Source organism: Octopus bimaculoides, chromosome 8, assembly GCF_046866305.1.
Source record: "Octopus bimaculoides isolate indiv1 chromosome 8, ASM4686630v1, whole genome shotgun sequence".
NCBI lineage: Eukaryota > Metazoa > Mollusca > Cephalopoda > Octopoda > Octopodidae > Octopus > Octopus bimaculoides.
In genome coordinates, this window is record NC_142935.1 from 30,000,092 (window position 1) to 30,014,783 (window position 14,692).

Consider the following 14,692-nt stretch of genomic DNA (forward strand, 5'->3'; position numbering starts at 1 on the left):
TAAGATGTATGTATGTATATACACCCACAGATACTTACTGTGTTTGTTCCGATTCCGAAGAGGTGTCTACCCATACAGTTTCAAGAGGAAATTCATTAATTGCAGATCCCTGCAGAAAAAAAAAACAGAAAAGAAAAAAAAAGACAAAAATTTACATTGAAATCATGTGATCATGTGACCGACTAGACTTTCAGATGTTGTTACACATCGCTGGTCACAATGCACTTTGCATTGTTTTAGCCCTCAAACGACACCACCCCACCGGCTAGGTAAGCAGGCCAACATTCCCCACCAATCAAAAGGGGGACTGGGACAATGTGAAATGAAGTGTTTTGTTCAAGAACACAATGTATTGCCTGATCAGGGAATTGAACCCCTGATCTACCAATCATGAGTGCAACACCCTAACCACAAGGCCATGCACCTTCACACACTGATATAGATCAAACAAATAAAGTCAGTTTTATTCCCAAACTACCACTTATGACTATTGACTATTTTTACCAATAATACTAAAGACCTTTTACATTATTCTTTATTTTTCTTGAGCCTCAGGGCTTACTATGTTGGTTACCCAATTTTCAGTGCCACTGGACTGGCTCTTGTGCGGGTGGCATGTAAAATACACCATTTTGAGCGTGGCCGTTGCCAGTACCCGCCTGACTGGCCTTCGTGCCGGTGGCACATAAACGCACCCACTACACTCTCAGAGTGGTTGGCGTTAGGAAGGGCATCCAGCTGTATACACTCTGTCAAATCAGATTGGAGCCTGGTGTAGCCATCTGGTTTCACCAGTCCTCAGTCAAATCGTCCAACCCATGCTAGCATGCAAAGCGGACATTAAATGATGATGATGATGATGATGAAATGACTGGAATCACAACATTTCTCCTAGACAGGACACAAATCCAAAGCAGAGTTCAAGCTCAGTAATTTTGAGGGGAGGGGACAAGAAAATTACATCAACCCTAGTACCTGACTGTTACTTTATTTTACCGATACCAAAGGATGAAAACTTCATAACTGCAACTATGTGATTGCAAAGCAATGCAAACTTCTTGGCCACAGAGTCAAATCTGTGCTCATGTATGATTAGATCATCTTTTTTATCTAAAAGCTCAAAAGATAAAAATTTAGCTGAATACTCACATGGATATGTACAAAGATGTCATTGAAAAGGTGGAAGTTATGGACGAAGAACCGTCCTGCACTGGCCTGGGTCAGAGGATTCTGCTTGGTGTCATACAGGAGTCGTCTTTCAGGGGTACGAAGAGCGTCCTGCAAATATTATCAAAGGATAAGGATTATAAATATCATTGATTTCTTTCATTGGGATATGATTAGGACACATGTATAATTGATTATACTGATCCAAGAACCTCATATTTATATATATATATATATATATTTAATATTTTTGGATTAACGGGTATATGTTGATTAATGTGTGGAAGTGTTGAGTTTGGGCTCCTTGGTGTCATCCACTGTTGGGGTGTGTTTCTGTTGGATCTACTTCATGAATTCTGCAGTGTCAGTTGAGATAATAATAATAATTGCATAAGTAACAAGAAGATGGATTAATGCATCTTCCCGTTACTTAAGCAATTATTATAATTATAATTATTATATATAAAGAGTGTGTTGGAGAACACTAAAGCAAGTGGGGTGTTAATATTCATGGAGTAGTGCTCAAATAAATGAGAACTTAATTCTTAACTCCTATATCTGGGGCAGGTGGTTTTGGTGTAGCAAGTTCACCATAAGAATGATCTTTGTTGAGTGTGTATGGAAGTAAAAAGGCAGATAAACAAAGCTAGGCTTAATGAGTGAATTTACATGGAATACAAATAAACAAAAAGAATGATGCAACAGTCTTATCTTGACAGCTGTTTCAGGTGAACCATGACTTATGTCAGTTATCTAAATAACTGTAATATGAGTGTATGAATTTCTTTGTATGTTAGCGTATATTGGACAAAATTAAGTTAAGTGAAAGCGTAAGAGAGACAGAGACAAATGGTAAACTGACCACTAATTTCTGTGAGCTGCTCTCCCAGAACAGCCGAGTTTTGTCTGCAATATTGTGCTCCTCTGTAGAAGACATTTTCAACGTATCCCACTTGATAGATATAGAATTCAGTAGAGACCTCATCTCGGAATCCTAAAAGAGAGAAGAAAAACCTAAGGAAACAATTCTAACATAAGAAGAATAACAATGAAATATGATGCATTGAAAAACATTTATTAGATATGATATTACAATAACAAACAATCGCATACAAGATTTTTCTGTAAGTTAGCTGCCCATTCTTGAAGAATGACTCATCTTGATATCTTTGTGGCAATCTTCATCACCATCATTTCCATGCTGGCATGGATTGAATGATATGACAGGAGCTGGCAAACAGTCAACTGTTATGGCAAAGGTTTCTATGGTGAGATACCTTTCCTAATACCAACCACTTTACAGAGTGGAGAGGGGGCTTTTTACAGGACACTGGTATGGGAGCTATTGAATGTGGAACTGGCACAGGTGCTTTTTCAAGTGGTACCGGCACAGCTTCTTCTCCAAAGTGGCACCTGCATGGGTGCCTTTTTTTAATGCAATGTCAGCACAGATGCTTTATTTTATGTGGTACAAGCATGGGTGCTTTATTACGTGGTGCCAACACAGGTGCTCTTTACAATCCCATATTAGATTTTTCTTTGAGTTAGATGCCCATTCTTGAAGAAACACTCCTCTTGATATCTTTGTGGTCATCATAATTATACTTGTTATTGGTTTTGGGTTCAGTCCCACTATGTGGAACTTATGGCTCAGAAGGAATTTGTGGAGACAGATTTTCTATGGCCAGATGCCCTTCCTCTCACCAACCCTCACCTGTTTCCAAGCAAGGTAATATTTCCCTTTGGTCAGGCATGCTTTTCATGGGAGACTAGAAAAGAATAATGTCACTTATATGATAGTGATGTTTGTTTACAACCGAGACATCAAGACAAGAATATGCACAAACACAGGCACACATATATACACATACACACATACATACAAAAATTACACATAAGGCCGATGACAGTACCGCCTGATTGGCACTCATGCCAGTGGAATGTTAAAAGCACATCCAAATATGGGGTGTAACCAGCCCCTCATTCATTGGGTAATGAACTTTGCTTGTGAAGACCTACTGAAGAAAGTGTAAACAAATCAAAATTGCTGACATGGCCGATGACAGTAATGCCTGATTGGCACTCATGCCAGTAGAACATTAAAAGTACATCCGAGCGTGTTTGTTGCCAGGGCCACGGATTGGCTCCCGTGCCGGTGGCATATGAAAAACAACATTTGAGTGTGGTCATTGCCAGTGCCGCCAGACTGGCTCCCATGCAGGTAGCATGTAAAAACACCTTTTGAGCGTGGTCATTGCCAGAACCACCTGACTAACCCTCATGATGGTAGCACGTAAAAAGCACCGACTACACTCTCGGCGGGATTGGCATTAGGAAGGGCATCCAGCTGTAGAAACTTTGCCAGATCAGATTGAGCCTGGTGCAGCCACTGGCTCACCAGTCCCCAGTCAAATTTCCAGGGAGTCTGAACCAAACCGTTTTGGGGCCCTTCTTTTGTTTGTCTACTCACCTATATATATATATATATATATATATATATACAACAAGCTTCTTTCAATTTCTGTTTACGAAATCCACTAACAAGGCTTTGGTCAGCCCAGTGCTATAGTAGGACACACACCAAAAGTGCCATGCATTGGGACTGAACCCAGAACCATGTGGTTGAGAAGCAAGCCTCTTACCACCCAACCACACCTCACCTATGATGTTGATGATGATGATAATGATAGAGTATAGCAAACCACAAACATTTCTATTCCTATCACATTTACCAAGAATATTCAAGAGAAGATAATATATAATAAAACTCACTGATGGGTATCCCAGAGATAATTTATTTATCATATGGCCATATTCATTAGGCCTGTGTAAAGGATATTGCAGTATACGTTGAAGGGTGGAAGCATAATTCATTTTCTCCGAAGTCGACTCATCAAGGATCTCAGTAAAAACGTTTTGAATTTTCTCAAAGTAAGAACTGAAGGAAAAAAAAAAGGAAAGAAAATATGACAATTCAATGAAGAAGAAAAGAGTCTTTATTTTTTATCTTTAATTTGTTTCAGCCATTGGACTGCAGCCATGCTGGGCACCACCTTGAAGAGTTTTGACCAATCAGATTGACCCCAGAACTTATTCTTTTAAAAGGGCTGGTCTTTATTTTATTGATCTTTTTTGCCAAACTGTTAAGTTATGGGCATATAAACAAATCAACACCATGATGGTGGTGGTGGGGAACAAACACAAACACCCCCCCCACACACACATGGACATACATATACCCTTATACAAACAACAGACTTCCACACAGTTTCTGTCTACCAAATTCATTCAGAAAGCATTGGTTGGTCTGAGGCTATTGTCAAAGATACTCGTTGAAGTGCTACACAGTGGGACTGAACCCAGAACCATGTGGTTGCCAACCGAGCTTCTTATCACACAGCCATGCCTGCACTTATAGAGAGTAAATAATCAACTAAATAATTATTACAAAATTATTAAAAAATATGTCAAATCTCTTTGTCGAAATGTAACCACAATCTAAAACATGTATGTGACGAACAGCTGTGTGGTAAGAAGCTTGCTTACCAACACATAGTTTCGGGCTCAGTCCCACTGCATGGCACCTGGGGCAAATGTCTTCTACTATAGCCTCGGGCCAACCAAAGCCTTGTGAATGGATTTTGGTAGACAGAAACTGAAAGAAGCCATTCGTATATATATATATATATATATATATATATATATATATATATATATATATATATATATATATGTATATGGATGTATGTATGAGTGTTTGTGTGTCTGTGTTTGTACCCCCACCATCGCTTGACGACCGATGTTGGTGCGTTTATGTTCGGCAAAAGACACCGATAGAATAAGCACTAGGCTTACAAACAATAAGCCCTGGGATTGATTTGTTTGACCAAAGGCGGTGCTCCAGCATTGCCACAGTCAAATGACTGAAACAAATAAAAGAATATTGAAACAATATTCAACAAGAAAAACTTGATATTAATAGAGCTATAGACTTACTTGCCAATTTTGGTGCAATGTTCAAAGCCATTAATTGCCAACATGTCACCAAATCGAAGAGAGTAGTTCTTGAAGTACTCAATAAGTTCTTTAGATTTTTGGAACATACGACTATGAGTAATGTCTTCATTACCTCGAATCAGCCGAGTCAACTGCACACAGTTTTCACCAATCTAAGAATGTAAAGGTTAATTAACAATTTAAATTAAATTTAAATAAAATAGCAACTTTATATTTATGAAACACCACACAACTTACAGCTAATGACAATAATTCAACAAATTATTATTTTCAATTATATGTTTTCAATTATAAAAAAAAAATTGTTACATTTTTGTTTTATCTTTTAGTCAGAAAGGAATGCAACGCCCATGACCTTTTAAAGGGCCTCTGTGACTTTGTTTACTTACTGACTGCACCAAGTGTAAATGGCAGTGTACATATAATTTAATGATTAGTGGCAGAAGAAGTATCAATACCAAAAGGTAATCTTTATATCCGACTTAACATGGACGCCCTGTCAGAACACTGAATACAGTGTTATTAGGCTTCAGAGATTCTCATATATAGGTGTTTGATGCATAAAAACACATGTGTGACAGCCAAGGTTTTGGAAGTTGTTAGATGAGGTACTCTGGTTAAAATGGTGAACAAACAGCAATGAGTGTAGTTTACGATGCATATGATACATTCTATGCACCATCATCATCATCATCGTTTAACGTCTGCTTTCCATGCTAGCACGGGTTGGACGATTTGACTGAGGACTGGCGAACCAGATGGCTGCACCAGGCTCCAATCTAATCTGGCAGAGCTTCTACAGCTGGATGCCCTTCCTAACACCAACCACTCCGAGAACCAGTCAGGTGGTACTGGCAACAGCCATGCTCAAGTGGTATTTTTTACGTGTCACCTGCACAGGAGCCAGTCCAGCGGCACTGGCAATGACCTCGCTCGAATGGTGCTTTTTATGTGCCACCTGCACAGAAGCCAGTCAGCTGCTCTGGCAGTGGTCACGCTCGGATAGTGCTCTTAGCGCTCCACTGGCACAGGTGCCAGTCATCGAATTTGCGAATTTGATTTGATGTAAACCTGGTGTACATGTATTATGGTAAACAGTGGAGACCAATGCAGCCCACAGGTTTGTTAGACTCTGTTGAGCTGTCCAACCCATTCCAGTATAGAACATGGATGTTAAATGATGATGATGAGTATCCAAAAAAACTAACCAGAAAAATCACTGTAGTGAGAAAAAAATGTTATTCATTTCAGTCAGTAAGCGAGGTCATTTAGAAAATGTTTCAGCTTTCTAAACTCTGTCATTGCTCTATACTTTTTTTTGTGGACAGTGTAGAATACATTTTATGTAAGTTAACGAATCCAAAATGAGTCACTTTCTAACTCCTGTGGAGCAAAAACTGTTCAATATTCTTTAGGTGAAATTTTTTGTCATTTGCGTACCTTCTGATCGACTGATTCTTTTAGAATAAATGGTAAAGAAATATATTCACACTCAATGAACTCACTTTGTTGGTGAGGTCAAGGAAAGCATCGATATGGGCAGTAAAAACAGATTTATAGTAACTGGATTCCATGGCACACAAGAACACTGAAAAATAAATAAAATACAGAACAGAGAATAAGAATAAAAACAGAATGGTTGAGGGGAAAAGCAAGCTATTTCTGGCATTTAGATATACAATGAAATAACGATTTGTTTCAGAAACAAATCAGATATATGGTATGAGAGAAAACATTTAAGTTATGGTACTTACTTGATGTTTTCAATGGAGAAAGAAATTTTGTTGCAATTTTGTTTAGTTTAGAATAGAAGTTTCTTTCAGAAAGAGCAAGTTCAAAAGCTGTAGCTGTTTGACCTGATGAGCTCTTACCAACTAAACAACCACAAGAGATTCCACCAGCTTGTAAAGAGCGGATCCAACCAGTCTAAAGGTTAAAAAAGAATACATAGATAAATAAACAAATTTAAATGTGAGATTCACATAATTTAAATGCATTAAAATAATATTCTTAATATTAATGCAACATAAAATAGTTGTTTAGCTCAGAGATGGTGAAATTATATCAGGTGAGTGATGACAGCTTTATAAATTCTTGACAGTTATAGAATTCTGTTTCTTACCTTTCTCAGAGTGTTTAGAACCACTGGCTTGCTGGTTTTTGTTACAGAACTATAGTGATTCTCACTGAAAAGACGACAAATGTTATATTAATGAGACCCTGATTTCTTCAAACATTTATTTAAAAAATCAAAGAAATATCATTATGAATTCTGCCCTTTTGGCTTTCAAAACACTTGTTCCTTTTATAAGTAAATATCATTATCATCATCATCATCATCATCATTTAACGGCCATTGTCCATGCTGGCATAGGTTGGACAGTTTGACCGGACTGGCACGCTGGAAGACTGCATCAGATTCCAGTCTGATTTGGCATGGTTTTCTATGACTGGATGCCCTTCCTAATGCCAACCACTCCAAGAGTGTAATGGGTGCTTTTATGTGCCACTGGCATGGGTGCCATCTGTGTGACACCGGGGTGCTTTTATGTGTTAATTTGTATGACACCAATATCTTCCAAAACTGTGATTTTGCTCAGCTTGATGGGTCTTCTCAGGCATGGCATAATGTCTCAACCATTGCCTTTGTGAAACCCAACACTCGAAAGGAACTCAGCCACTTTGCCTCCATGAGACCCAACACTTGAAAGGAACTCAACCTCTTTGTCTCTGTGAGGCTCAACAATCGAAAGGAACTCAGTCACTTTGCTTCCCTGAGGCCCAACGCTCAAAAGGTATCGCTTACATGCCACCAGCACGGGTGCACTTGGCTTGATGGGTCCTCTCAAGTACAGCACATCACCAAAAGTCTTGCTCACTTTGTGAGGCTCAAAGTTCGAAGATCAAGCTTCACCACCTTGTCCCATGTCTTCCTGGGTCTACCTCTTCCACAGGTTCGCTCCACAGTTAGAGATCAGCACTTCTTTACACGGCTGTCCTCGTCCATATGCATCACATGACCACACCGGCACAGTTGTCTCCCTTGCACACCACACCTGATGCTTCTTGTGCCTAACTTTTCTCTCAAGATGCTTACACTCTGTCAAACATGCACACTGACATTGCACATCCAGCAAAGCATACTGGCTTCATTTCTTTCAAGAAAGAATCTATGAAGTTATTTAGTATTTTTGAATTTTTTTTTTTTTTACTAATCTCTTTTAGTACAATATTACAGAAGACAGAAATGGTAGAAAAAGCCTTTCAGTTATTCAACAGTGGCCATGCTGGAGCACTACCTTACTACCTTGAAGGGTTTTTAGTCAAATTGCCCCTAGTATTTAGTTTTTAAAGTTTGGTATGTATTTTATCATTCTTTTTTGCTTATCAGTTCTTGTCTAACTGTCCAATCCATGCCAGCATGGCAAACAGATGTTAAATGATATTGACGATGGTGATCATGAGCCAAATTCTTGCATTGCTTACAAATGGCACTACCACAAAGCCCTTTGAAGCCATAAATGTGATGGGTAAAATACTTAAGATTTAATAAATTATCTATTTAAATTTACCTGGGCTGTTTTCCAGAATAGTAGACGTCAGGATGAAAACCTCCGGAATCGGTTAGGAATAAAGAATGGTTGTCTCCAGCAGCAATGTCCCATACCAAGCAGTTGGCAACAAACTGAATAAGTAAAATGTAAAACTTAGTATTATTCAATACAAGATCAGTACAATTTGTTTAAACTGGTGCTCCATTGATTACGACAAGCGTTCCAGTTGATATGATCAACCAAACAGCCTGCTCGTGAAATTAACATGCACGTGGCTGAGTATTCCACAGACACATGCGCCCGCCCTTATTGTAGTTCTTAAGGAGATTCAGTGACACAGAATGTGACAGGGCTGACCCTTTGAATTACAGGTACTACTCATTTTTGCTTGTTCAGCGGACTGGAGCAATGTGAAATAAAATGTCTTGCCCAAGGACACAACATGCCACACGGTATTTGAACTCACGACCTTATGAGTTTGAGCCAAATACCTTAACCACTAAGCCGTGCACTTTCACACAGATTGTTTAACAAAGAAAATCACTGAGAACAGGACAAAAGTAAAGTAAAATATAAAAAAAAAAGAGACTGGGGCTGACAGATGTGTGTGTGTGTGTGTGTGTGTGTGTGTGTGTGTGTGTGTGTGTGTGTTGAGAGAGAGAGAGAGCATGAAAGGAGGAGGAAGTAAGAGAGAATACTGTCCCCTATATAAAGGTACAAGAGGCTTTGGCACAGTCGTTTGGGACTGCTTATTTAACATCACCGATTCCATGTTGAGTTATTTGACACCAGATGTTTTAAGGTTTCTCTCTCTCTCTCTCTCTCTCTCTCTCTCTCTCTCTCTCTCTCTCTCTCTCTCTCTCTCTTTCTCTCTCTCTGTTTGCCTCCAGCGCCAAAACATATTGTTGCTAAAACAGGCTGGATGTCCAGTCAGCCATATAAAAACTTCAGCATTCAAGTAGTCACGTCCAATCATCTCAAACCAACCTATATTTAAATAGCTGGCCAGTTATCCTTTTATTGCTGTAATGAAGCTAAAGTCAAGTAAATTGTTATCACACACACATAAAAAAAAGAGCAACTTACTTTAACTGGAGATGGAACACTTGGAGTTTCAGTGTGTCCTAACTGTCCATAAGCATTGAAACCCCATGAGAAAACCTACAAAGAAAAAGACATTATTTTACAACCTAAGTTTCAAGCTAATGGAAGATAGTAATCATGTAAAGTAAATATAACAAATAATCCAGAATCCTTGTCTGGTACCGGATCAATCCCAAAGTCTAATTAGTTTGTACCAGTCACAAGGTCAAACATACCTGAAAGTTTCATCTGAATCCATCCAGTGGTTCTTGAGATATCTTGTCCATAGACAAACAAACATGACTGAAAACAGTACCTCCGCCTTCACTAAGGCGGAGGTAATAATAATAATTATAGAGGAAACAGGCATAAAACCCAGTTTAATACAGCTCCAGAAAACAGTGTTACTAGGGACAGTTAAGATACTTAGGAGGGTTCTTGGTATCTAAGGTTACTTGTTGTAGTCTGATGTTAGGAATTTTTCTTTCCCAAAAGTCTAATCTGTTGTGAGTATATGAATAATAATAAAAATCATAACTTTAAATTTTGGCACAAGGCCAGCAATTTTAGGGGAGGGGTTATGTTGATTACATTAATCCTAGTGTTCAACTGGTGCTTATTTTATCGACCCAGAAAGAATGAAGGGCAAAGCCGACCTTGGCAGAATTTGAACTGAGAACGTAAAGAAGGACAAAATGCCGCTAAAAGTATTTTGCCTGGCATGCTTAATGATTCTGCCAGCTCAGCACCTTTACAGTAATAATAATGAATGATAATAATAATCTTTTTTACTATAGGCATAAGGGCCTGAAATATAGGAGAGGGTGACTAGTCAATACATCAACCCCAATTTCATTAACCCCGAAAGGACAAAAGCCAAAGTCGACCTTGGTGAAATTTGAACTCAGAACATAAAGACAGACGGAATGCCAGATAATAAATAATGATGATGATGATGATGATGATGATGATGATGATGATGATGGTGGTGATGGTGATGATGATGACGATGATGATAAATAGAAGCATATTACCTGTGAATAGGCTGTGAGTGCCAAGCAGTGGTTAGAACCAGCAACAACTTTGGTGCAATTCTTAGAATTCAATGTCTTGACACAGCGTGGTATGTCACTAAGGAATCAAAATATATGAACGATATAATTTATTTCTTTTTTCTTTTTTTGTAGGAAACATTTAAAAAAAAAACTTTCTCAAAATACATATTTTGTTACAAGCTAATGAGGGGGTTTCTACATGACTGCTTAAACTGCTAGAAATAGCAGCCAAAATCCAGAAACCTCTAAGTGTACTAAGTGCTTTTTATGAGGCACCATCACCAGTGCTTTTTGTGTGGCACTATCGCCAGTGCATTTTATGTGGCACTAGCAGCAGTGCTTTTAGATCACAAGACATATTTGAGTCATTAGACAGTGTCCATGCTGGGGCACTTATTTTGTCAGTCTCTTTTACTAGACTGCTAAGTTATGGGAATGTAAACAAACCAATACTAGTTGTCAAGTGGAGGAACAGAAACAAACACATACATGTGCCATGCTTCCACATAGTTTTCATATACTAAATTCACTCAGAAATCATTGGTCAATCAGCAGCTATAGTAGAAGGCACTTGCCTAAGGTGCAGTGCAGTGGGACTGAACCTGAAACCATATGGTTGCAATTCAAGCTTCATAACTGCACAGCCATAGCTGCACACCTATGACTGCAATAAAAAGAAAATTCGTTGGGCTTTTTTTTGCTTTTTTTTTAATAATTAAAGAGATGGGTAAGTGACCATCACATTTTTATATTCTCCTCTATCGGGTGGAGGGGGGTTGAGGAGGGGGGACACTGCAAATGACTGAGAAACAAATGAAATTAATGTTTTGCATTGTTGTAGGACGTGTTGGTTAAAAAGAAAATATGGGTGGAAAAATGGAATTATTTTAATGACAATTGTGAAAAGAAAAAAAGAAAAGAAATATACACCCAGCTTTTTTTTATATGTATTTATAGACAACTATTTTACACGATAAGCCTTTTTAATAACACTTAATAAAAAAAAACAGTGAATATTTCATATTTTTCACTAAAAAAGCTGTCCTTAGAGAAGAATCCCAGTCACTAAGCAAAGACACAATTAAAAGAGGAAGTTATAAAACTTGTTGTTGCTGTTGTTGTCACTTTTGTTTAGTTCCAGGTCAACCCTGATCAATCAAGATCAAAAATGTCCCAGCTGTGACTATCCCATCGTCTTTTCAGATAGCATTTTCTATAACTATATTGTGTTTCTAGACATTGTGTTTACGACAACTATATCACCTGATGTGTTTTGTTTCAGTTTCTTTTTTTGCAACAGTAGGATATAATTTAAGGCAGATCTAGCTGCGATTTCTTGCAGGTCAGGCAAATATGCAGAGGCTGTCTCATTGACTTACAAAGATTTTTTTTTTTGTTTGTATAAAGGCTCTTCTTTACTGGTTCCATCTACATGGTTGATTCAGTTGGTTCCAGTTTTGATGACAGTAAGATGAAAATAAAATTTATGATATTTCTATGTTAATTTCAAACTATTTAAGATGACGAATTTAGTCTGCATTTCAGCTTGTTCTCAAACTTGAGCAAATTTTAATTAAACTATAATTTGGAGCCCAAGCCCCTACCAGGTCACTTGACATGCTATAAATAGCAACCAAATCCCCTTCAAATCACACTCAACTGGCTTTAAAATGGAAACAGACATTAGATAATGTAGTCCTATGTAAATTGCCATACATGAAGGTATTATAAGACATACTTTTTCCTCTTCAAAATGTCTTGAAAAAAAATCAGCCCAACTCCTATATGCAAAGATGGGCCTATATTACATACTAAAATAAACTAAACACTTTTTTTTGTCCTGAATATACACTACTGAAATTGGGGTGCATCCAATATACCCATGCATCTTTTATACCATCAAATACAGTAAAGATGGTAAAGGCCCCCTTCAGTCATGAATGACCATGGGATGTACCTAGAAAGTTCCCCTCTGAGGCACAAGTCTGGGCGAGATAGTTTATGGAAGACCAGCAGTCATCCATGCACAGCAGCCACCCCTCTCCATGTCACCGATGTTATCCAAAGGAAAGGCAAAGGGGTCGATACAGCAACTCATTCCTACAGCTGAGTGAATTGGAGTAACGAGAAATGAAGTGTCTTCCTCAAGAACACAACACACAGCCCAGCCTACCTCATGATTGTGAGCCTGATACTCTAACCACTGAGCCATACTCATCATCATCATCCAGTGTTTTGTTCCCATTAACGGGGGTGGCCAGATCTACCTCAATGCCATAGCAACTGAGGTAGGCAGGTGCAGCCCACCCCAACCTTTGGGCTGGCTGGTGCCCATTCTCCTTTACTATCATGAGGCTTTTATGGAGCTGGATTTTCTACGGGGAGCATGCCCTTGCTTACTCCCAACCTCAGTTTCTAGACATGAGTAGTCCCGAGACGAAGACCTCTACCAGGATTTTTAAGAAATGTGGTGGAAAACTAGCTCAGGAAGGCAGGGACGCTACTCCCTGAGACCCCTTTCAGAGCCCCTACTACTAACTATTTACAATGAGCAATAAGAAAATTTGTCAAAAGTAAACTAAGTATGAAGTAGGCAGTCTATCACAGGAAACAGAATCTACCCTTGTGTCTTAATTGCCATCGGATACTTTAATTGCCAAGGGTACTTTTTGAGTTGGCTGATTATGTGACACTGGTGTAGGTTACAGCTATGATCTCACTTTATTTGCCGGGTCTTCTCAGTCACAGCATACCTCCAGAGGTCTCTGTCTTTCATCATTTCCTCTGTGAGGCCCAACGTTCGAAAGTCATGCTTCACCACCTCATCCCATGTCTTCCTGGGTCTCCCTCTACCCCGGATTCCTTCCACTGTTTGGGAGTGGCACTTCTTCACACATCTCTCCTCATCCATCCACAGTACATGACCATACCAACGTAAACGTCTCTCTTGCACGCCACATCCAATGCTTCTTATGTCCAACATTTCTCTCAGGGCGCTTACACTCTGTCATGTGTGCACACTGACATTACACATCCAGCAGATCATGCTATCTTTAACCTCACTGGCACTGGTGCCACGTGAAATGCACCCAGTGGTTGGAATTAGAAAGGGCATTCAACCAGACAGCAGAGTTTGGCACAGTCCTCTGCTTGTAAGCTCCAGTCAAAACTGTCCAACCCAGATGTTAAACGATGATGATGATACTGATATATAATAACAAAAATAACCTAAAAAATAACAAAGCATTATAAAATTATTGTGCATTTTGTTAATAAATGTAAGCGGGGAAAATTTTGCAGCTTATTCTCATGTATTATATGTACCTAAATTTAAATCTTGATTTTGGAGAAGAAAGTGCATATTATGCAGGTAATATTGAAAGAGGCTTATTGTAATAAAATCAGAAGGTGAGGTTCAATGTCATTAGACGAAGATGTTCAGGAACTATCTCAATGTAACAGCAGAAAATCTTCGAGTTCCCTTGTTTACTAGTAAACTCAGTCAACCATTGCAGTTTAGCAGAGCTTTGCATTGCCAGCCATGGATCTTGAATTGCTTCCCTAAATTAACAAGAAAGCGCAAGCAAGCATGCATGCATGCACACACATACATACATACACAGAGAGACCCTCTCATACACACACACAGACACTCATGAATTTACTTACCGTTCTATACTGTCTCCAAGCCCAAGTTGGCCTTTGCTGTTTTTACCCCAACACCAGACCTCTGTTTCGAAATAAGGCAGTGGTTCAATACTGGAACATTGACTGACACCTGGAATAGATAAATTGAAAAAAAAAAAAAGAAGTAGA

At 38.8% G+C, this 14,692-nt stretch overlaps 1 protein-coding gene across 3 annotated transcripts in view; it reads right to left on the minus strand.

Annotated features, from left to right (window-relative positions):
* Positions 1-14,692, minus strand: part of LOC106871355 (alsin) — a 97,302-nt gene that overhangs the window by 29,219 nt on the left and 53,391 nt on the right. For all 3 annotated transcript variants that reach the window (XM_052970013.2, XM_089356290.1, XM_052970012.2), the window contains 12 exons: positions 14,546-14,654; positions 10,856-10,952; positions 9,825-9,899; positions 8,757-8,869; positions 7,307-7,370; positions 6,939-7,110; positions 6,690-6,772; positions 5,164-5,336; positions 3,940-4,105; positions 2,030-2,161; positions 1,150-1,278; positions 39-109 (listed from right to left, as the gene is read on the minus strand). In XM_052970013.2, coding sequence (XP_052825973.1) covers positions 39-109; positions 1,150-1,278; positions 2,030-2,161; positions 3,940-4,105; positions 5,164-5,336; positions 6,690-6,772; positions 6,939-7,110; positions 7,307-7,370; positions 8,757-8,869; positions 9,825-9,899; positions 10,856-10,952; positions 14,546-14,654 — 1,384 coding nt within the window. The remainder of the gene's footprint in view (positions 1-38; positions 110-1,149; positions 1,279-2,029; positions 2,162-3,939; positions 4,106-5,163; positions 5,337-6,689; positions 6,773-6,938; positions 7,111-7,306; positions 7,371-8,756; positions 8,870-9,824; positions 9,900-10,855; positions 10,953-14,545; positions 14,655-14,692) is intronic.